The 24,710-nt window shown below is 38.8% G+C and overlaps 2 protein-coding genes across 2 annotated transcripts; both read right to left on the reverse strand.

Annotated features, from left to right (window-relative positions):
* Nucleotides 1-6,947: 6,947 nt before the first annotated feature.
* Nucleotides 6,948-10,090, reverse strand: LOC124173318 (zinc finger protein OZF-like). Its single transcript, XM_046552837.1, has one exon. It carries the CDS (start codon nucleotides 9,693-9,695, stop codon nucleotides 8,286-8,288), a length of 1,410 nt encoding a protein of 469 aa, XP_046408793.1. The 5' UTR covers nucleotides 9,696-10,090; the 3' UTR covers nucleotides 6,948-8,285.
* A 488-nt stretch (nucleotides 10,091-10,578) lies between these two features.
* Nucleotides 10,579-23,414, reverse strand: LOC124173085. The gene is made up of 6 exons (XM_046552598.1): nucleotides 22,558-23,414; nucleotides 21,269-21,472; nucleotides 20,441-20,557; nucleotides 18,453-18,584; nucleotides 12,273-12,404; nucleotides 10,579-10,824 (listed from the first exon to the last, which is right to left on the reverse strand). The coding sequence occupies exons 2-6, from the start codon at nucleotides 21,467-21,469 to the stop codon at nucleotides 10,579-10,581; spliced, it is 828 nt and encodes a 275-aa protein (XP_046408554.1). The 5' UTR covers nucleotides 21,470-21,472; nucleotides 22,558-23,414.
* Between the last annotated feature and the right edge of the window lie 1,296 nt (nucleotides 23,415-24,710).

Consider the following 24,710-nt stretch of genomic DNA (forward strand, 5'->3'; position numbering starts at 1 on the left):
GTTGTGTTGGCGCGTAGAAGGCAGTTGAAAAACAAATGAAGACGTCTATTAATCACATGGATTCATTCAACAAGAGTTGCAAACATATGGAAAGCAGTTACACATGAATCTTCTCAGTACACAGCAGTTACAATACGAATGATTACGTCTGGAAATCCTGTCGAATCGTTCAAAAGGAGTTCCAAGCGTGTAGTTAGCGGTGCCTTACGAATAATCTTTGCAAAAAGGAGTTAAAAAGGTGATTTCAAATGAGTTAAAAAGTCTTCATATTATCAATTTTTGGTAAAAATGAGTGGAAAATGAGTTCTACAGCATTTCCATGAGAGATTATGGTATTTCAAAAGGGTTCCAAAGCAGTTGGAAAGCAAAAATGTTTCCCTGAGAAACCATGGCTGGAAATATATTGTTTTCAAGAAGACGCCTTTTATTGTCATTTGTAGAAATAATTGCATTGTGATTGCGGTGCACGCATTCAAACTACAACCCAATACTGAATCTTTGGTCCTTCCTTAAAACAACGAATAAAAGTTTATGAAACAGTATTTGCTGCTACAAATGTAAAAGAAAATAATACGCAAACAGATAAGGTATTTTATGCGTGAAAATTCAAACCCCTTCCCCGGATTTGATGACTTCTAACATCAAGCAATATTATGTTCTTTCGAAGTACATTATCTTTAATTTTATCATCAATTTCGTATAAAAAATATTTTGCGATTGATTCAGAGCTTTTATGGGTTAGCTCGGACAATGAAACTCTTCGAAGGGTTTATAATGTGAATCTACTTACCTGTGAAAGTGAGTTTTAAAACGTGAAACGTTATTTCTGAGGGCTATTTCGGAAATTTTAGGACAACGAGGAATTACTCTTTTAAAAAGAATTCAACGCGACCATTTTCCTCTGTTTTCCACATTCTTTCTCAATGAAATATAGATCTTCCCTTTGTGCAGGTACACTCACACACACGTACTCCACCTCCTCAACACCTGATCCTTTTTTTCCGGAAACTTACCCTTCCCTATCCCAACCTCGTAATAGAAACGGCGCACAGTGGTCCGGATTACGACAAAGTAGAACGAAAAATCAGATTTTTGAAGGATTGTTTTGAAAATTGCACCACAAATGTTTTTTTTGGCATTCTCACTCCATTTCTGCAGTTATTTTTACAATAACAACATTATTTTAGAAAATCTTGAGGAATTATAAGTCATTATTATAATCCTCCTTAGGATACCTGGAATTAGGGTGGTGACAGAGTTTCCAACGGAGTATATGCACCTCCTTTGTTTAGGGGTGATGAGGAAGATGATGGTGTCATGGACAAGTGCTGCTCATAGAGTGCGGCTTCCATCCAGAAGATTTTGGGAGTCCAAAAGTGTGTGCCCACTATTTTTCAAGGAAGCCTAGGGCCATAAGTAAGTGAGTTTTGATTGGAAAGAAGAATTTTATTTTCGGATTTTTTTATGAAGAACCTCTTTTAATCGAATTTTTGGATAATTCAAAGTCTTTAACTGGTCCCTTGATGTTCGATTTATCCAAGTTTCAGGGCTGGGTTTGGAAACAATGACATTTTAAATCCAAAGATTATATATGTATGCGAGGTGTGGCAAGGTTAATAAAACTATTGGCTTGAAACATTAGCCGAAAATAAAACTTCGTGTGGATTCGAAACTTCTCATCATAGGCAGATCTAGGGGGAGGCATGTGCAGTTACAGCAAACCCTCCATCGTAAGAATTATCAGCTAATCCTATAAAGAGATCCTATCCTATCCTGCTGCTCCCACTACTGCACTATCATCCGAATAGTTCCACACGTAATTTTAGTGCTCACATAAGGTAGGGTTTGAAAACAATAACAGTTGAACAGCCAATGCTATTGGACAAGACAAAGTCAGTGGTCAACAGTGGAAAAAAATAATCTTTTTTGAGGGTCCATCACCTTTATTTTCTAGGACACAACATTTCATCAGCATCTTTCTGTTGTAGATTTATTTGTCGAACTAAATATTTTTTCTATATTAGAATATGGTATTAATAAAAAATGACCTTCTTTGTATGGCAACATAACACTTGGACAATGTCTGGATGCAGGGGCGGATCCAGGATTTCTTTCTGGGAGGGGGAACAAGGATACCTCGTTATACAAAACGAACGAAGTGATAATTGGACGGTATTAAAAATCTAGCATATTTTAAGGGTCTTTGGGGGAGCATGAGCCCCCGTGCCCCCCCTGGATCCACCTATGTATGGATGGATTGCACATTACACCCAGGTACTATGTTTTTCACTAAAAATATGCCAATACTCTGAATATTCTCAGGAATTTCTTCATACACTGTCTTAAAATGATAAATCCAAGTTTTCGAATTGAGTCACTATCACAATCAGGCAGGGATGGGCAAAGCAACAGATTTATTTTCAACTTTGATAAGAGAAGTTGCAATAGCTCGAGAACCGCCATTTTTTTACTCATGTTTGCTCTTGTACTTCATTCAAGTTTTCCCCCTTTTCTATGGAAGTGGAGGTCTCATTTGTGCTGGAAAGAATGCGGTCCTCTTGCATCAATCGATTCGAATTATATATCTCCATCAGCCTCCTCGTTACCGTTTCCGGGGATAGCATGCTCCATATGCACTTCCTCGGGCTACATTCTTCATTCTCCTTCAGGAGCTCGAGAATTTTCCTCTTCCTAATCACGGGGCGATCTGGAGAGAATGTGATCTCCTGATACGTGTATTCTATTACCATTATTCTCAAAGGGTCTTGCATCATTTTCCGGCTCATGTACTGTCTGTTAAAAAGCAACATACCCGAGTTTGAGGAGCTCTAGCGTCTAAACGAAGCAATCAACTTCAATGCAACAAAAAGCATACGAAAGAGAATTCATTTCTGTGTTGTATCATGTACTTTAAAAAATCTTCGGCGTCATAGTATTTCCTGTTCTTAATATTTTTTCCCCAAAAGTACCCGTTTTACGCGCGTAAAATCAAGTTTCCCTAATTTGAGCGCTAGGCATTACCGTAGTTTTCGTTCCTATAATTACAATCTTGATATAAAGAAGCCACATCTATCACTAGTAGTTAGCCGAAAACAAGCTGTATATACCACTAAAATTAACGGATGTGTTGTTTACAACGCAAACCTCTGATAACTTCCAAACCAGGGGGTCAATTCAAAATTGGTATGTACAGTTTTCTTCCGTAGAATGTTAGTAATACATATAAGTAGATCATACACGTTGTATGTCAGCGGTAAAACAAAAGTAATAAACAGGCAGCGAACCGAGAGCGCAGTCCCCCACCTGTTTACTGGCTGTGGTCCAACAAGTAAGGAGCGGAGAAAGCCGCTTCCGTAACAGGGAGAGAACAGTCCAAGTAATATTAGCCTCTTGGTGCAGTTTGGCTTCCGACTTGCCCTCAGCGCCGATTCTTCTTTGAACGATAGTTTCGCCAGCGTTGCTGCAGGCGTCTTCGGGTTTGAAATGACGGATGCAGATGTTTCGCAGTCTTATATAAGGCTTGATTATGGTAAGATGCGGCAAGCTATGGCAATTGGCTGGTTTGGGGAAGAGTTTCTTCGAGGCGTTGGAGAGCGAGTAGCTGTCCTCCCTGTTGAAGCTTGGTGTTTTGGCTATTTCGATAGCCTCTTTAATAAGCCGGGGAAAATATTGCTTCTGTCTGGTGATGAGTTTCCGAAGTACACGTTGTGCATTGGCCTTCCCCATACATGCTTGGCGATGGCGGGTAAACGAAATGATCTATTCTTGGTAGCTCTTTGGTGTTCTTTCATTCTGCATTTCAAGGCTCGTGATGTTTGGCACATGCACGAGTCTCCGAAAGAGCACTCGACTCGGTGTATTCGCCTTTGTATCTGAATGGCACTTAACCTATCATATGGGGTCGTCTGTCTCCTTGCCACAGGATTCTTGCAGAACACGACAAAGTCACAAAAGTGTCACTATGCCGTGTTTTGCCAGAACCCTTGCACCTTTTTCCAATGTCTCGGATGCATACATCCTTGAAATGCAGAATGGAAACGCGCCAAAGGCCCACCAAAATAGACAAATTCGTTTATTCGCCATCGCGAAGCACGCCCAAGATTGACTTCGAAAACGCTAAACCCTAGGAAATTTTGGAAGACGAGTGGATCCTGAACTGGCCGCTTTCAGACACTGATGAGCTGTGCGTCAATTTTTCCGCCACTATACCTATCTTCAAAACTTTATCGCAGGTGACTATTAAAACCTCTCGGGCACTATCCTCCCGGACATCGGAATGGGGACTACTTTTACCTCCGGAATGTTTTACCCAAGGGAATTCCATCGTGAGTGATAATTTAACGTTGGAGAGACGGCGACTCCTCGGGATAATAATGTGGTTGTTTCCCCTTGCCTTCCTCATCGCAGTACTACAGCTGTTTACGTAAACGTTCTCACGCCTGCAGTGAAATGAGTGTCGCTGTACTGACCGCCGTGGCCCCTGCCTTTACTCATATGAAGATGACCCGCTGCCTTCTCCTCCAGATGATGCGAGGCATATTTAGAAGCCCCCCATCGCCAAATCGCGGCTTTGTGTATTATTTAGTTGGCCTATCTTGCCCAGGGATAGGCTCATATCTGCTCGAATTACTGCTGCCTTTTCTCCATGACTGCTTATTCGACGTATAAACTTGCTTATGTCGCAGCTTAACTTAATGATAAAATGTTGACACAACATCTTCATCTTCAGCGGACGCAGCCGGTAGCTTTAAACCTTAAACTGCGGGAGTGTCAACATTTTTCTGCCACTGTGTGCGGGACCTGAGCGGGAAAGATATTTATTCGTGGACCCCGGGCGTGTGTCTGGCAGGTGGTGAACCCACTTAATTCGGGACTGCCCACCCTACCCCCTGACGACAGACCGTATATGTAATATGTCCTTGGTAATTACGCGGGGACGAAAGACTCACCGCCGATAGTACAAGAAGAAGAGACCAATGCATTCAAATAAGTTTCTCTGGCTAATGTACAACAGCAACATAAATAAATCCCTAGGAAATGCTAGGAATCGTTGGAATTGTTTTCATCGTGAATGCGCCGCGGAAAGTAGGGAGCTCTTTCCCTCTCGGAGAAGGGAAAATCCGGGCAGCGCTCCCCGTGATGAGGGTATCCAGTCCCCGAAAGACACCTTTGTGCTCTCTGCCACTATACCCTCTTTCCGAACTGATGGCGGCTGGGTGGAAAATAGACCATCAGAAGCGCTGCCCCTTCCACTTCTCCTCCATCCCCTTCCCTTTTACCCTCCATCCGGCCGACCGGCGTTGCCAGCCTTGGGAATAACGGTACTTTCGGGAGCGGCGGAAGGTTCTAGGACGAACGCTGTGCGGTTCCAACGGATTAGATTTGGCAACACAGCGAGCTGGAGAGGGATCAGCACTGCACGGAGTTCGGAGAGAGACTGCGGGCTCCTCCTCACTTTCTTCTGTCATTGGCTAGAAGAGTGGGTGGGTTTCGAGCAAGCTCACGGTCAGCCGCCGTCAGTTCAGAAAAAAAGGGTATAGGTTTGGCCGAGTTCAAGCGACCGCAGAAAGGACGGCGTTGAAATCTTAAGATATGGCTGCCAGTGGCGAGAAAATTGGTCAAATGTTAACACACGTTCTCCCCGCTATCACAATGCAGACCATTTAAAAACGTTTCCGCAGCCTAAGGTATGACCAATTAGTGCATAGCGTCCGATTCGTCGAACCTCCGTATACCCGAAACCCGAGAAGAATTCACCTCCGTACATAATTTCTTTCTGGGCTCCAATTGACATGCGCTACATAGTGATACTATATTAAGTTGACATGGATGCCAGTCTTAACTGCGCTGGTAATATTTCAGCTGACTACTTGAATGTATCGACTTAAGAAGGATTTATGTAAAATATGGCATTCAAAGAACTTTCAGTCGCCCCACAGGGTAATTAAATTATTTTTTTATTGAATTTTTTCTCAATATGTCAATAACTTTTATCTTATCCGATATATCGGACGCCATGCACGGGGGTCAATTCTCGTTGCTTATCTACATATGGCTGATCTAATATTTTAGCCACAAACTTTTATGTAAGTATAGTACATTTAATTTTAAAATTGCGTTAATTTTATTTTACAGTGGAATGTAAGCATAATGTAAGTAACTTCCCATAAAAAGATTGTTGGCCTTGGCAATAAATAAATATAAACACCCAATAGCATCTGTGGAGGTGACAAATTATGCAAGGTCACCCTCTAATGTAACATCATGTAATCTTTGTGAGTGGAGAAAGGGGAAACCTCTAGTAAACCTAAAATGCATATCTTCGTTCTGAAAAGGTATTGAAATTTGAAAGTAGACTGGACGTTTTCTTTATTTTCCTCAGATAAATTGTTAAACCACATTTGTGTACAAAGTAGCATAAATTCTAATTATAAAAATGTGAACCTAGCTTTTGAGAAGGAGGAACGTGTGGCATTCCTCGGCGATGTGATAATGCCAGGATGCTCTTCATCTTTTTTGCACGTAAAAGAGGATGTCTGTTTGCTACCTGCTAAGCGTTTCCATACGGCTGAACGGATTGCGGCCAAAGTTTGTACATTGGTAAATCCCTTGCTCGCACACTCCGTAGTACTACTTTAGGCTGCGTCCGACGTGTCATCGGAATCATATTCTCATTACCAAACCCTGCAAGTGCACTCAGCGCCACCTAGCATCCACTCCCCACCCTCTGCTTACTCTCCCACCCTCCGAGAACATCCCCATGCACTCTGCCAATGTTTGTACATCTTCCACCTCCATTGCTGCCTTTTCTCGCAACTTCACCGTTCAAAGGTTTATGGCCCACGATTATCCTTGCTGTCCTATTGACGGTGCATTCCGACAAATCGTGACGAATCCCTGAACCGCAAATGAAAATAGAGAAATAGGAATAAAATTGCATATATTTTAGCAATGGAAAAAATGACATGCTGAATTCATTAAATTAACAAACTCGTTCATAAGCCATTTATTGTGCATTAATATCACATTATTTACAAAATGTGGACAAGAACAACTATTTTAACAAAGAATATTCAAAGAACACATGATTAGGTCTAAGTAAATTCAGAACCAATTACAAGATGACAATTACCGGACTTAGAGCCAGAAACATTGGAAAAATATATTGTGGACGTCTTTAATCAAAAATGTGTAGTGTAGGCAGCTTCATCCTAATCTGATAGCCTTGGCGTGCTCTTTTCTGCAACTACTATCTTTCAATATTCATTACGAAAATCCAGAAACACATTACTTGGCACGCATTTCATAGAAACAATAAGATAGCCCATCATCCCTATTGACACAATATCATCATTCATTTCTCGTTGTGCAGGCGAAAATTAACGATTACAATCCTCCGTGCAGCTTTGCATGATGTTTAATTGGAACATTTGTAACATTTATTTAAATTATCCTGTCCGCAAGAAAGTGTTGCATGCGTAAACGTGACTTATCTGAGTGAAACCACGCAACATACACAACATGAATAGTCTCTCAATTTAGAGCGCCTGTGGAGGTTGGGATTGGAACTAACAGTGAAAGACTTGGTGCAAAATACTAAATGATAATACATCACAATTGTACGTTTACACACGTGGTGGTCAGGGCCATTGTTTGCAGTGATGGACGTGATGCGGACTATGCATAAACAAGGCTGCGCTCACACGTGTGAGCATGTATGTGTATCTGTCAAGGTAACCACTCACTGCAAAACACTTCCAACAAATGTTACATTGACAAGGTTTATCTACTGTGTGTGTACGAATGGGTTACTAGGTCGCATCATGGCGTAACAGACTTGCTGCAGACGTCGCAGAAATAAAGCACCTCTCGGGTTTTTAGTACAAATGTCTATATCAAAGAGGCTCTTTGTCGAGAGGGACACACTAATTCGCCGCACGAGTAGGGTTCCTCCTACGTGTTGTTTCGCATGTGACTCTTAAGTGAACGACTCTGAGTAAAAGATTATTTTGGCGGATTCTGAGTGAGAAAGGTGCGTTCGTTTGCATGTTTCCCATCACATTGCTTCTTCTGTGAAAAGAATTTTCGCACATTCTGCACGACAAAGGCTTCTCTCTCGAGTGTATACGAAAATGTGTCACTAAGTGGTTCTCATTCGAGAAAGACTTTTCACACTCGTGCCATTATTTAATGCCTCTCTCCCCCATATGCAAACGCATGTGACTGTCGAGAGAACATCTCTTTGTGAAATGCTTGCAGCAAATGCTACAAGAATAAGGTTTCTCTCACGTGTGTGTTCGAATGTGTGAGGTGAGGTGACTTTTCCTAGCGAAAGACTTGCTGCACAGGTTGCATATAAAAGGCTTCTCGCCCGTGTGTAATCGCATGTGATTGTCGAGATGACCACTCTGAGTGAAACACTTGCCGCAAATGCTACAAGAATACGGTTTATCCCCCGTGTGAGTACGTACATGTGTAACTAAGTGGCTCTTTTCCGAGAAAGACTTTTCACACTCGTTGCAAGAAAACATTTTCTCTCCCGTGTGCGTACGTACATGTCTAACTAAGCTACTCTTCTCCGAGAAAGACTTTTCACACTCGTCGCAAGAAAACGGTTTCTCTCCCGCGTGCCTACGTACATGTGTATTTAAGTGGCTCTTATCCGAGAAAGACATTTCACACACGTCGCAAGAAAATGGTTTCTCTCCCGTGTGCGTATTTACATGTCTAACTAAGTCGCTCTTCTCCGAGAAAGACTTTTCACACACGTCGCAAGAAAACGGTTTCTGTCCCGTGTGCGTGCGCACATGTCTAACTAAGTGGCTATTACTCGAGAAAGTCTTTTCACACACGTTGCATGAATAAGGCCTTTCTCCTGGGTGTTTACGTACGTGCGCGTAGAGAATGTCTTTGCTTGAGAAGGAATTGCTGCAGACCTTACATATAAAAGGCTTCTCTCCCGTGTGTGTTCGCGAATGAATGTTGAGATGACCTCTATGAGTGAAAGACTTGCTGCAAGTGCTACAAGAATACCTTTTCCCTCCTGTGTGTGTAAGTTTGTGTACGGTGAGGTCCCTTTTCTGAGTGAAGGACTCAGTGCACTCGCTGCATGAATATAGTTTCTCTTCCTTTCTCGGACCCACGTGATCGCGTAGATTTTTAATGCTAGATGACATTGTAGATAAAATCTGTGAAGTTGATTTCTCTACTAGAGTGAAACTTCTCGTCAATCGTCTTATATTATTCTCGTCCCCTTTTCCTTCACTCGTTTCCTTGATGAGCACATTTTCTTTTGGCATAGGCTCTAGTCTTTTCCTCTCCTGCCCACTTAAAGCCTTTGAGATGGTAGGCTCGCAAGAACTGCTATGTCCACTTGATGGAAGTGCTTCCAGAGACACATCTACGATTGATGATTCTGCTGCAGCATCAAAATTACGAGCAACAAAATGAATTTTCATGTGTTTCATGAGCTCCTTTTTGTTGTTGAACACATCTCTGCAGTTGAAGCAATTATATGAATCTTCGTTTGAACTGTAACTGTTTCCTGGATTTTTGATGAAGCGATTAAGTACCTCCTTATTGCCTCCCATGATGGTCTCACAGCCACTTCTGTCAATTCTACTTATTCTGATACACCTAAGGTTATGCGTGGAATTTGGTGCATCACAACCAATTTTCTCCCCATAAACAGCCATTGCGGCTGCACCTCTGCTGTTTTTAAGTGATTCAATATCTTTACTATTAAATTGCCTATCATCTGAAATCGAGCAACTTGATATCTCATCAGTTTCAGAAGCACCACATTTTCCAGGTCTTTATCCATAAGATTTCTTCCTATCCCTACATGGGATGCTCCAGCCTTGTTTGCTTGTGTCACCAAATATGTCGGACCAATGCATTCATCGATTGAATGATTCAATACATTTCCTTTCGCAAGCAGATATGAAGTTGATGTTGTTTGAATGGGCATTTCTTCAGGAGCAGGTAGCCCTGGAAAAATAATTAAAATTATCCCCGTCAAATACGAAATTTTCGACTCCTAAACCTACCATTTAAAATCGATTGAATGGATTGAAGAAGCCAGAAATTAGGTGGCTAAAATGCTAAATGACATGAACTTGAACCCAGAAACTCTCGGTGTAAATTAATAGAAGGGAGAAGAGAGGGAAAGGAACAAATTACATAAAAACGATGAGGATAACAGGGTTGTGGTGGAATGAAAAAGACAGAAATCACAAGGTATTATGATGTATATATAACTACGTAAACACACATACATACTCTTCACAGATCTGGCTTACAATTGAAGCAGAAAGAAATCAGGTCCCTTTTAAAATTGGTCCTTTGCATGACAGTTTGTGATTTAATCAATTTTGTTTTATATTAGTTCGTCCAAAAGAAGATATTTAAAATTGGCAAATAATTTTTTTGACATTCAATATTTTATGATTGTCCAATATTTTGTTAATTAAAAATGTTTCAAACAATGACAATTGTAAATTTTGTGGCACTACGTATGAGTACATACAAAAAATATCTTGATATTTTCCTGAATTACTTCTATTTTAACCCTTGTAATCACTCACCCCCAGTTTCCATTGTGGATTCATGAGCTACTGTTGAATTCTCAATCAGTGCTCTAGACCCAGTAAAAGTTGCTTCTAATAAAGCATCAACAAATACATCATCCACAATTAGTAACATCAACTCCTCCATATATACAGTAATTTGCAGCCTTTTAGTGTACTCACAAAATGCCTCTGTTGTAGTCTTCTGAGGTATAGTCAATCTCTCAATTGGCTCCCTATCCTCAAGTGCAGTAGGCTAAAAGTAAGCATCCAAGTAAGAATAATGTATTAACAGCGGAGTTAGAACTTTTATGGATAGGATTTACTAAAACTTATTTTACAAATTGATTTCCAATGGGTATGTTCTTCAGGCTATCCTGTAAGCTGCCTAAAGGAAATTATTGCCAGGAATTTAAATTGCTTCAAGTGAGATTTTTAAAATTACCACTTAACTATACACTACCTCTTTTTTTCATAGAAAAATCCATGTGATGATCCTCAGAGCATTAGAATATGGAGATGTAAAATGTCTTATTTAATCTTATTCATGATGATTTAACTCCAGATTTTATCATAATGACATACATTCATGGAAAATAAATACGGTTAACAATGGAGAATTTAACTTAAGCATATTTTGGATTACTATTCAGTTAAATAACACCAAACATTTTGACAAGTATATAGAAATTAAGCAGACGAGATATAATGGAAGGCCATTCTGAGTTAGGTAATGAAAATCAGAAATACGTAGATGACCTCCTTATTGGACAAAAGGTGCATAACTCCAATGGGGAAATATGATGGTTCAATTTACTCTGCAATGACATTTGATATTTGGTGCTTACTTAAGGTGCTGTTATGTTTATGGACTGAATACAAATTCTATTATGTATATTTCAGTAGAGCGTCATTAGTTTGCCTGGAAATAGATCAATCATTCACAGTTATTAATGCTAAAATGGTATATGACAGTGCTTTCTTGTGAATGACATTGTTTCAGGAGTAACAGCAATATATCCGTGATAAAATATAAACAAAAAATGAATATTTCCACACTTAAATATATAACTCCACCACTGACCAAGGTTAAAACAAACTACGTCATTTTTAAGGTCTCATATCCTCGCAGTCAGCTAATATGTTAAGCTATGGGAAGCCAAGTTACAACTGATGGATCAAACAAGCAAAAATAAGGTGAGTCAACTAGTACAGGCACAGAATGCATTCCACTAAAAAAGAATCTGATCACAGGTGAGAATACTGATACTAAAATAAGGAAACAATGCATCTGACATTACATTTGAAGCATATTTAAAAATGGTAGCAAAGTTTCAAAATGGAAACATGTAGAATAGTCAAAGCTTTGAATGCATTGCTCCCGAAGAATGTTAGGGATAAAAGGGATTGAACGAGGAAGTACAGAGAGTAGTGGGAAATAAGAAGAGTCTTCAGTAAATCTTAACTTAAAAGGTCAGGTGGAATGTGAGAGGGGAAAGTTATGCTTTTGAATATGTTTCAGAGGTCAGATTATTAAGGGTTAAAAAAGAGATAAATAACATAAATATTAATAAGTACGCAGATAGGAGAGAGGAATGGGAGGACTGAATGAAACCTATTCTAGGATTGGAGACTTATAATGACAATACAGTTCATAAGCTAATCAAGGTCAACGTTCAATAAATAGTTCATTAATAGTATTACCTGATTAGAAGAGTCTTGATGCATCAGGTTGCTCGTGGTGACATCAGTGCAATCGTTAAGCACACATCCTTTGTCATCATTGCTACTCTGATCCTCTTTCACAGAAGAGCACTTGTATGCTCCTGGATCACTCTATTGGAAAGAGGAAGACCCATTGATACACTTCCTAATGAATTGATACAAGAAGCAAAAGTGATCATAAACAAAGTTTGAATTACAGGGTGTCCATAAGAATAGATGTTCCCTGATGAAAGACTGGCCTCTTGACCAATGGGCATAAAAAACAATTGATACGGAGAGTCAAGTCAAAAAGTATGACTGAAATCTTCAATCATAGTATACGACTGTGATGATACAATTAAAGTTCTGGAATTAACAATATTCACACAGAGCTTACAAAAATTGCCAAGGAAAAGACAGTAGCTCCACTATTGTCAAGTCGATGCAATGCAGAGCAGAGAAGGCACTCTTTCTCTCATAATTTCTCAGGTTATCAACAAGAATTATTGCATAGAATTAGTCCATTTCATTTAACCTAATATTAAAAGTTAGTCACAGGAATAAATTTGGAGTTCATTTTTTCATCATGCATCTACATACTACACCACAAGCTGCCTTCGCCTTTTCCTGCCTATGAGAGGAAAACGTTTTCTTTTTGAGTACTCCCTTCCCTGTTAAAAATTACCCATTAGTCCCCATTGAAAAAACCTATAGGGAATGATATTCCCCATTAAATTTCAATGGGGAATACATTGTCCCTATGGGTACTCAATGGGGAATGAATATCTCTTATGGGTTTTCAATGGGGAATGAAAATCTCTCATGTGTTTTCAATGGGGAATGCCAAGTATTTTCACAACTTTTAGTAATTATGGGAAATATATATTTGGCGTTTAAAATACCTTAGATACATATTTTGCCCATTATGTTACGAAATTATTTTTTAATATAACGGATTAAATATCGTATTTGGAAACTAGCGCCACAACGACCGGCGACCATCTTGCATACCAGTGACCCAAGAGCCATTGCAAATGAATTGTTTACATTCGTAGTTACTGTATTTTGTGACCGTTTTGTGACTTTGCGAATTTAGTTGTGCTGTAGAATCCTCTTTTACAAGCAAATTTACGTTGAAGTACGCAATGGAAAAGGAAAATATTCCGTGTTTCGCAGTGAAGACTGGCAAAAAGGCATCAACACATCTCCGCTGAGCTGACCATGTAAATGTAAGTAAATTAAACATTTTTTCTATTCGTTAGTAAATCACCGAACATTTGTATGTATTGATACGATTAATGGACCGCTAATTTCTTTTCAATAAGTATTTAAGATTATTAATTACTATGTTCACAGTGTAATTACAATTTAGCATGATCTTTCCTTTCTCGGCCATTGTAAAAATACAATCCATTAAGACCGATTAAGTTGAAATATCAGGCTTCTCGCAGAAGAATCCACTTTGTTAGCAGTCCATTATGGCATCCAGTTCGTTATGGCATTAAATTATCAATCTCAATTAGCTTGTATACGAAGGGTATTTTCTTGAAAAATGAATAACCATCGGGAAGACATCATGTCGAAGAATTATAGTAATTAATAAGCAGTTCAAAACATTGCCGTTGCAATTTAAATCTCTCCGATCATTATCATTTAGGTATTGATTTGTACTTGAGTACATTTTTCACAAATGCCTAAATTGCAATGAATGTCTTAAAGAGTTATATTGTTATCAATTGCTATAGGTAGAATGTTACTAAAATTGAATGTCAATTCAATATTCTAATGAAATGTCAACTATTTATGTTAGGGAATCCATTTACCCCGGTGTTCCTTACGCAGTTAACGGGTATATATAAATATTTATTAAAAAATAACCTGTTTGTTGAGCACAGAATAGATACTTGTTAGGAAGTTGAGCCTAGCATTTTGTCCGCCACGTTGATGCATGCACATAAATATGAATGCGTTAGAGTGGGAGTGCATAAATATGCTTGCAAGATGCAATGTGTAAATGTAATAAATAGGTAGATTTCCTGCAGGATAGGTTCATAGCAAATGATATAACCTTGTTTTTACTACTAATATTCTATATTTATTTGCAGGGACAATGGAGAGAGTTTGGAGTAAGAATGACAACCTGAAAAGGGGTATACCAACTAGACTAAAGCAAGTTATCACAAAGGCATTTGCCACCAAAAGTTGTGACATGGTTAAATACCAAAGGAAGAAGCTACTGAAAAGTAGCAAATAATACTTCACATGTCTATCCAGACTGATGATGGATGCAAATGCTACCAGCTAAGATATTGATTGTTCATTCCCTGTCAGCCTTTGTAATACTCGCATACCATTCACATCAATCCCCTGATCGACCCCAAACACCACGAACTTTGAAAGAATTTGAACACAATTGTAATATTGGTTTGTATGAGACATTTGAAGTGGTATTTTTAACCAATTCGGTCCAAATTTTGATATTTTGTTAATAGTTACTTACTCTTTCATTTGCTTGAAGTATATACTACCAACTATGGTTTACTGTGTGCAAAAATAAAAGCATTCAAAATTAAATTAAATACTTTACATAATTGGAGATAATTCTTTAGGGCTTAAAATGTTCCAAACATAGTGGCTTTTTGCACACATCATACTACCATGTGGATTCTCTTCTTATCTTTTTCTCCAAGCACACTACACGTTTTGCCATCCTTTTACCTTTACTTTTTTGGTATCTGTGCACTCCAAGGAATGCCTGGTGTTCATTATTGTAACATATCCTTCTTGTCCTTCCATTTGCAGTAATGTTATTACTGCAATATGATATGGCTTCACCTTTTTGGAGTTTTAATTCGTCTGTATCTTTAGGCATATTTTTGCATTTAGATCACAAAGTACAGTACATTAGTTCCTAAGGTGTGTAACCAAGGTGTGCGTGTGTGTGCAAGGTGTGGTGTAACTTGTGAAACAAATCTGGCGAATTATACCAATTATCAACATACAATTAATATCCTTTGTTTAGAAGATTATACGCGGCCATCAAATCCAATACTACCTTTGTATTAACAGGAATATTGTTTACTTCATCATTACCAACATACATTTTAAAGTTATGTGTATAACCATAGCTGGAATTGCATAATTTGTACAGTTTTACCCCAAATCTTGCCCTCTTTAACCTTTTGTATTGTTAAAGAGTAGAAAGCCTGTCAACAAATTTATGTTATACAATGTAAAAATGTTTAATTTAGCATTAAATTCATATCAATGGAACAATTGTTTTTATTCATTCTGTTTTATTAGGGAATTACAGTCCCTATAGGGAATAGCTATCCCTATAGGGAATAGGTGTCCCTATAGGGAATGGGTGTCCCTATAGGGAATGGGTGTCCCTATAGGGAATGGGTGTCCCTATAGGGAATGGTAGTCCCCATTGCCAATTCCCTATAGGAATTTTAATGGGTATTTTCAATGGGGAATTACAGTCCCTATAGGGAATAACTGTCCCTATAGGGAATGGGTGTCCCTATAGGGAATGGCAGTCCCCATTGCCAATTCCCTATAAGGAATTTTAATGGGTATTTTCAATGGGGAATTACAGTCCCTATAGAGAATAACTGTCCCTATAGGGAATGGGTGTCCCTATAGGGAATGGTAGTCCCCATTGCCAATTCCCTATAAGGAATTTTAATGGGTATTTTCAATGGGGAATTACAGTCCCTATAGGGAATAACTGTCCCTATAGGGAATGGGTGTCCCTATAGGGAATGGTAGTCTCCATTGCCAATTCCCTATAAGGAATTTTAATGGGTATTTTCAATGGGGAATTTTTAACAGGGTTTTCCTTTGATGAGGGTCCCTAATCAACGGGGCATCCCCTTATCAACGGCCCTTACCCCCACGACTGGACCTGATCCTCTAGCCCTATCTCAGCACAAATCCATGGTCAACTTATTGCAATACTAGCATTTTTCTCAAACAAATATTGCATTTGATATTCAATAATCACCGTATTTAGTGGAGTGAGCCGAGCCCTCGTGTCTCCCGCGCTTTCCCATTTTTTGGGCTGGCTCGCGAGGAAAAACTTATCAGTGGTTTTGGGGTGCGGTTTTAAATAGAAATTTGGAATTCATTGGTCAGTCGATAAATTTGAGTTATGAAATTATGACTATTAAAGTTAAACAATGTCACAATAGTAATTGTAATTCTGACATTATTTGCCAATGCTAAACTCTGGAGAAAAAACGATAGGATTTGATCTAAGAGTTTAAAGAAAAGAATAGTGAAGAGTTTGATCTGGAGCTCTCTATGTGCGGAAACATGGACACTGAGGAAAGAAGACGAGAGAAGATTGGAGGCATTAGAGATGTGGGTATGGAGAAGAATGTAGAAGGTGAAATGGACAGAAAGGAAAAGGAACGACCAAGTGCTGGATATGGTTGGCGAGGAGAGGCAGCTTTTAAATGAGATACCGAGGATACAGAAGGTATGGATGGGAGGAGCACTTAGTGGGGAGGGGATGTTGAGAATGGAGTTAGAGGGTAGAATGTTAGGGAAACGAGAAAGGGGAAGAAAAAGAACTTTTAGATAGATTGAAAGGGAGTAGGGCTTACACTGAATTGAAGAAGGCAGTGCGAGAACTAAAGGGAGGCTCCCAATGTGTAAAAATGGTGTGCAGCTTAAATTTGGAGGATTCCTGTAATCCGCACACACCATTTTTTCACTGGCTTTTGTGGAAAAAAGTTGTGTGGCTTCTCAGAGTAAATATGGTAACTCTTCTAAAAGAATAACATTTTTTAAGCACAAGATTTTTCCACTGATATCTAGCATTGATAACAACAAAGTTAGTTAACACAAGGTTAGTTAAAAAGACTATAAGTCCAGCAGCCTGTTATTTTTAACACTAAAATTTTGTTTAAAAGTTGCTTATGCACACAACAAAGTGAAGAATTCATTTATTGTATAGAGTGAATTGCAGTATGCAACAAAATATATCACTGCAAAAACTAATGGCAATATAACCACTTCACAATGGATTATTGCAGTGAGGATGATCATTAATGGTAGGGAGGATCAGACTCAACTGCCGAAGAGTGGCCCTAAGGTCTCGCTTTGCTGGGTCTCAGGCCGTGACTGAATGCAAACGACAATTGCTTCCCCAGCGGTTCCCTCACATTGGCTATAGCCGACATCTGCTCGTTTTCCATTGGAAAATCCATGACAACTGTACCTAACAACAGGTCTTCTGCATATGAAAATGCCCATCAGCTACACCCACCATTTGGTGCAAAAGGATTAAGGAAAGTAGTGCAAGGAATTTTATTTTCTTGTAAATTCGGTTTGCAAGTTTGACACTACGGTATCTTGGCTACATACTTAATACACCACTTTTGTAATACAAAATCTCTCAGATGATCCCCAGAGAAAAAGACCCTGGTGTTTTCAACCTCCAGATACCATGTTCTTTGTCATGACAAAATGTGTATGGGTATTTGCTTTGCTTACATCAGTGCTGCCCTCATACTGGAATTTTGTCAGTTAACAACTGACGAAATGGTGAGTGAATGCATGTGAAATCCAGGAAATTAGACGGGGAAAGGATATTTAAGATTTCATGCATTAAAACTGCTTTTTTGTATTACTTCCACTATGATTTCCACAATAAATATGCCTTTGTTGAATACTAATAAATGAGTTTCCAGTCAACATACTTAATTCCTACCTCCAAAGAAAACTTCCCAACTAGAAAACATTTAAACTTAATAAACAAACAATATTCCACCATTCAAGGTCTTATTTGTTCTCATATAATCTAATGAAATCCTTCGTAACAATCCTTAGTTACCACATGAACAACAGCACACACCTGAAATACTACGGGACACCGAGGTGCCCCTCGTGCCCACTGAAGGACTAATATTACATAATTTAATGGTCCCATGATTTATTAACTTAAACATAAGGCAAGTAAACTTTAACACAAATGTAGAACATAAAAAGGAAAAAAGCTAATTTTGAGATAGTAAAAACATGTTTGAGTTATTAGTAACTTAGAATCCAATGGGTTACCTTTAAACTTGGGAAGAAGGTACAACGTCCTACGATGATGATAATTTATTTTTCAACCTATTATTGGCTTCGTTCGTGAATGAAAGTCCATAACAAGGATTCTGTACATACCTGGGCATTCTCCTCAGGAGATGGTTCCTCCTTTGCCCCAACCAGCGTCCAGTCCATGTCTGCAAAATTTGCTCCTGTGCCCAGAGCTTCAACCTTTTCGCCTTGGGAAGCAGTTAAGGTATTGGGCTGCAACTTAATCCACCATCATCATTCATGATTGAAATAAAGTAATATAGAAAAACTTCAGGAAATATGTCACAGGAATAAAATTAAAGTTTGTTTCGTATTGATATTTTTTTCATACTTTCCTGCAAGCTGCCTTAACGTAATTAATGTCAGGAGTTCATAATTTTTGTAATTATGTTTTTAAATTTACCACTTTATACCTCTTTTTTTCACTGCAAAATCCCTGCAAAAGCCACGTGATGACTCTCAGGGCAATGGTTTTTGGAGATAGAAAACTCCAGTTATCATCTTATTCGTAACAGAAACTTATTTTATGGGAGAACTCTGTATGAGAATCCAGGGCCCATAGTAACAACACACACTCATGGAAAATAAATATGGTCAATAACGCAGGATAAATTTAGTGTATTTTGGTTTATTATGCAGTTAGGAGACTAATATATAACTGTTTCAAAATAGTTTAAAAATCTCCTCATAGGCCAAATGTTGCATTACTTCAATTGGAAAATATGAAGGTTCATTTACTCTGCACAGGGATCTTATAAGCAGTGTTTTCTTGAGGTGTTTCTACATCCAGGGACTAAACAAAAATGTATAATGCATATTTAAGTAGTGCATCATTAGTTTGCCTGGAAGTGACTAAATCTCTTACAACTTATTTGCTCGAAAGGTATACGAGAGTGCTTTCAAGCATATGAAAGTGTTTCAGGTGTAAATGCATTATATCCATGATAAAATATAAACAACAAATGATAACTTCACCATTCTTAAAGTATATATCAACATCTTACCATGACTTCAGTATTATGTCATTTTCACATCTAATAACCTCACAAAGAGACTAATATGTTGAGCCACAGAAAGCACAGTAAACAATGATGGATGAAGCAAGAAATAAATTACAATAATAAAGGCATGGGGAGCATTCCACAAAAAAGAACAACCTACTAACAGCTGAGAATACAAATAGAGAAGCATGGAAACAATGCATCAGACACTAGGTAAGGAAAATACTTATAATTGGTAGGCAGGCTTCAAAATTTACAGCTGCAGAAAAGTCAACAGTTAAAGCTATGGAAATGTGTTGCTCCCAAACAATGTTGGCAGTAAAAAATTTTGACAAAGTAACATGGAAATATGAAGACAAATGGGAGACAAGATCCTAAACTTAATCGCCCACGTCATGAATATATGAATAGTAAATAAAAATCAGTTCATATCACTAACAATTGATGTCTTTTGGCAATCGACTTGCACTGCCAACGTCCAACACCCCATTCAAAAATGGTAAAAAGGACAAATCCCTAGTCCCCATCATAAATGCCTGCTCACTTTCATCACAAAATCCCAATCTACACAACCTGATTCCTGTGAATATCAAATCTCTCATTAGGGACTCATTTAATTGTCAGATCTGGATAGCAGCTGCATCATGTCATGGTCATTCTGTCAGAGTACCAAATTCAACAGAACTCAGTAATACTCTCAATTCCCGAGCCCCCTTCTGCTTTGTGGAGAATGGAAAAGAAAATTGTGTTCGTATGATCACAAAAAATATAACTGCTTAGAGCTGTGATGATACAGAGCTGAAACAAGAACCCTAACTTAATCGCCAGAAGATTAATGATGATACTTGCTCCATGAGCAGAGTTAACTGTCAGTTTGGCAAAATAAACCAAATCCGTTCGTTACAATGAATCACTCCTTTTAAACAATTATTCATTAAGGCTCTTGTATTTGTTAATTACTGATCAGGTGAGGAAAATGCTGTAGGTTTCTGCTGAGAGGTATTGTGAATATTCCACAATAGAATGATATTTTACCCTAAGAAAGAGATCTACACAAGGCAAGAGTTAACTCACCAAGTCAGTTGCCAATGGGTCTGAGGCATCATTTGTTATTGCAGCTGGATCTGATGTGTACAGCTGAGGATTATTCCCTTCACTGAGAGGGTCTTGGTTCTCCTCTTTCACATGAAACTAGAAGAGAAAAATGGGCGTCACTTCAAAGCAAAACAATAATAACCTCGTTTTACAGTAAAAACTACTCTTTTAATTGAGACCACTCCAGCTGGCCCAAATAATCGTGAGATTCTTGTAACTCACAATTCAAACTCCAGAATATTAACGTCCAACTAGTGAGGGGGGAGCTACGTCACCAAGAGCAGTTTATTGATAGTTTTGGAGGTTTGAATGAGAGTTTTGGCCATTTACACTAGTGGCACAACAGCAGGAACGATAGATCAAAGTTCCACTGTACATTTATTTGCCTTCATCTTTTCTTCACCTAGGCTTACAAAGAGGTGCTACAACAATCTATGCTAATTCCGTAGTAGAATTAAAGGAGGAAGATGGCTTGAACAAATACGAGGGCAATCATGAGACAGCCTAGCGTAAGCCACTACCAATGGCTACCCCACGGGATAAGAGACACTTCTGTCAACAGATTAGAAGTGTTGTACAACGGATATAGACTTACATGAAAAAAGATGTGTGTGTACGGCTTTTTGCCTCATAGTTTACTACTGGACCAGTCCAGCAACTGAAGGTTGCACAATGGTGAGTGACTTCCCATAAAAAATACTTATTATATTCATGACAGACACACCCTCTTTCTTCAAGCAACCAAGAAATTTGTACAACTGAATGTGGTTCACTTAAGTTTTCACTGAGTATAAGATTAAAACTCACCAACTTGTCATCCCTGGGCAGTCGGCAGTCTGCAACAGGAATGTATATTTCAGTGGTTTGGGCTGAGCAAGTGAGCTGTGAATTGTTTTCAATCACGTCTTGAATGCAGTCCGTAGTCTCCACACAAGGCCCCAAATTATCATCAACTGCCCCTTCTCCTTCAAAACTCTGCAGACAAAGTAACAGTGACAAAACACTCATCACCTTGTGGCGGAACATGAAAACGCCACCTTTTTTACTGGGTGGGGAGGGCATCAATGGTCCCGAGTACGGAATGATCGAACGATTATTGAGTACTTTGAAACATAAAAAAAATATATTTTCCACTTTGAACATAGCATACACACACACTTATTGAAATTAAATACCCTGATGAGAATGGGGTGAACGACAAGTGCACAAGATGATATGGTTCGATTGCCCCCCCTCCAAAAGAAATACAAAAAAAAAGCAACAATTTGTGATTGGTAGGATTCGTGGGCCGAGTTTACAATTTGCCCAAATTAAGTTTTTAGGCTGCTCTCGTGGTAACACTGAATTAGATTTCTGACAAGGAGTCAACAGTTTGATGATTACATACGGCGCACCGGGATGGAGAGAAAAATACCCAAATGATTTGGATACACAGTTTGGGGATTAAATCGGGTCTGGGTGAACGAGCACGGGGACGGGTCGCTGACTGCGACGTTCTTACGGTTTCTCGGAGCCTTGAGCAGTAGGAGCCGTCGATGATGCGACACGTTGGACCCCAAATGTCCGTGGGATCGGGGGTACTTTTCCTCCCGACCTCTGGGCGTTGGTCCTGATTGTCGCTCGTCTGCAATGTTGCTCTCCGCTGCTGGCTACCTCCGTAGACAATCTCGTCCCGCTAACAGCACTCTTTCTGCACACCCAGATAGATGACGACCAATCTGGCACGTCATCAATCCCTTTCTGCGTCGATCAGGATAGCGTTTCTCGCCCGTCGACCGTACTAGAATTTCTCGCCCGGAGGCTCTCTCCGTCCGCCGCTTTATAGTGATATTGGAGGGGGATGATACACAGGGGATGGGTTTTTTGGGACAGGAGGGGTTGCACTTGGGCCTCACTGTTGGGTGGGGCAACCATCGGTCCGAGCCGACCAAACACTGAACATTTGTGAGTCACATTTACCTCATGCCCGGGGCATGACACACTACTACGCACACACTCAGACATACCCACACTCATCCACACATATGTGATCATCCCCTACTCGGGTCATTACATAACGAGAGAAAATACGTGACATAAGGTCAGTATGTCACAACCTCAAAAACACATACATGAGATGCACTAAAGCATTACAAAAAAGGATGCTGAACATAATGTATCTGCTTTCATGTAAAAATGGAGAGGTGCCTGCATGCCACTTAATCAATCACTGAAAAGCTACAGCACTGACTGAAACGAAATTTAGCAAGAAGATCCATGATATTCCGAGTTCATGCAGCGTCTTTTTAAAACTTATTTTGGGCCATGGTAGACCCTTCACTGCAAACTGTACCATAGACAATGTAGATCATTCAGATATATCATTTTTCAAATTATGAGAAATCAAACTACAGATTAAGGATTCAAATTTTTGTTATTAAAAAACCAAATACTCGAGTTTCATACTGTTACACACACAATTCGCTTCTGCAATTATAATTCCTGGAGTAGTGGCTTCTGTCAGGGCAAATCACTATAAATTCTTTTCTCAACAGTACAGCTATGGAAAAAACAAGTGGAACATGCTTTCAATGCATTTATTATGTTCTAGACCTCCAGCTAATATTTAAATATAAACTCTGTAGGAGAATACTGGGTATAATATTTATGCAAAAAGAAACGAAACCTCAAAGTCATCTTGTTTTCCAAATCCTTTTTTATGAAACTGTTTTTTAAATAACACTGATACTATTATTCTTAAAACTTGCAAAACCAGTCATACAACAATTATGTATTATGCACTATGCAAAGTTCTTGCTGTCTGTCAATAGATGGCTATAGAACTGATTGCTCGGCGTTTTTGAAATACCAGAAACATCATGACTCGAGCTAAGACATTTGGTAGACAAACAGCTCGGTGACCATGATGAATACATCTCGGTAATAGATACTTAGTGTTGTGAGAAAATGTCTAAGTTTGAGTCAATACACCATCATTTGTGAAAGGAAATGATTACCTTCTTTCATTAAAAGAAAACAGGGGATAAAGTTCATCAAGAGTCCCATTAACCCATTAAATCCCAAGCATGTTAATAACTTAAAAATTCCAAATATTTTGACGAATTAGCAATAAAACAGACTCAAATAAGGCAAATTATCGATTTTTATATTTTTATTGTTTTTAGTTTGCGGTTGGTGAAACGTTGCGTGTACGCAACGCTGGGAGTTCCCCGGGTCAAATGAGCAGTTTTGCTTTTTTTTCGGAGCTCTTTTATTTTTGCATATAATTCGCTTTTATTGTTACCCAAATATATAATTAACCCATAATATTGATTAAACTTGGTATTGTTCATGAAATTTAGAGAACCAATCAGTATGTAAATGAATATAGCACTTTTGGTAATCACTAAACATCTGGCTGCTACAAACTCTGCATCTTCGTCGTGAATTTTTTCGTCACGAACAATATTGTGGCCAACCTTATCTTTCCTTACTGTATTTCGCAAACTATTTATTCCGTGATGTCCTATATTATGGCAAGTTTAGTGACTAAAAGTGTAGTTGCTCAAATCGAAACTTGAAGCTTGTACGTGGTAGAATGTCCATATTATCAATAACAGACACTTTGTGACTTCCACAAAGTATTTATAAAAATTTATACTACTTGACAGGTTTCGGCTATTACACCATTATAATGTACAGAAAATATAAAGAAACTGGTCAAATAATAGGAATTTTTATATCGCGGAAATAACAGTGTTTGCTATTGATAATGAGTGATTACTCCTTCACTTTCGCCAAAATATGGCATCATCTTCTCGTCAAAAGATAATTAATGAGAAATTGCATCAAACCGTAGAAATATTTGGTTGAGCTCGCAAAGTATGGACGTATCTTAGAAAACTTATCCCCCTGGTCCAAATTTCTGTTACCTTTCAGGCGTTAGAACATTTTAGGTTCAACAAAACGCTTCCGGGACTTCGTTTGACGCACATTAGGAACGCGTCCATACTCCAGTAATATTTTTTGCTAAGGTGTAATAACCACTCAACATGAGAACGGAAGAAATACCACGCTATTGGAATATTTTCTGAGAATTTCACGCACTATGACCACTGGCGATAGTGAACAACTTAGGCTGCAAATGTGAGTTCAGGTTATTTGGAGGGAACGATTGTTCAACAGACAACCAAAGATATATTAAAAGCAGATGGAACGGAACATCGCCCCTTCTATATACCGTATTACCCAGAAAGCCCTTTACCTGCGT

This window comes from Ischnura elegans, assembly GCF_921293095.1.
Source record: "Ischnura elegans chromosome 13 unlocalized genomic scaffold, ioIscEleg1.1 SUPER_13_unloc_4, whole genome shotgun sequence".
NCBI lineage: Eukaryota > Metazoa > Arthropoda > Insecta > Odonata > Coenagrionidae > Ischnura > Ischnura elegans.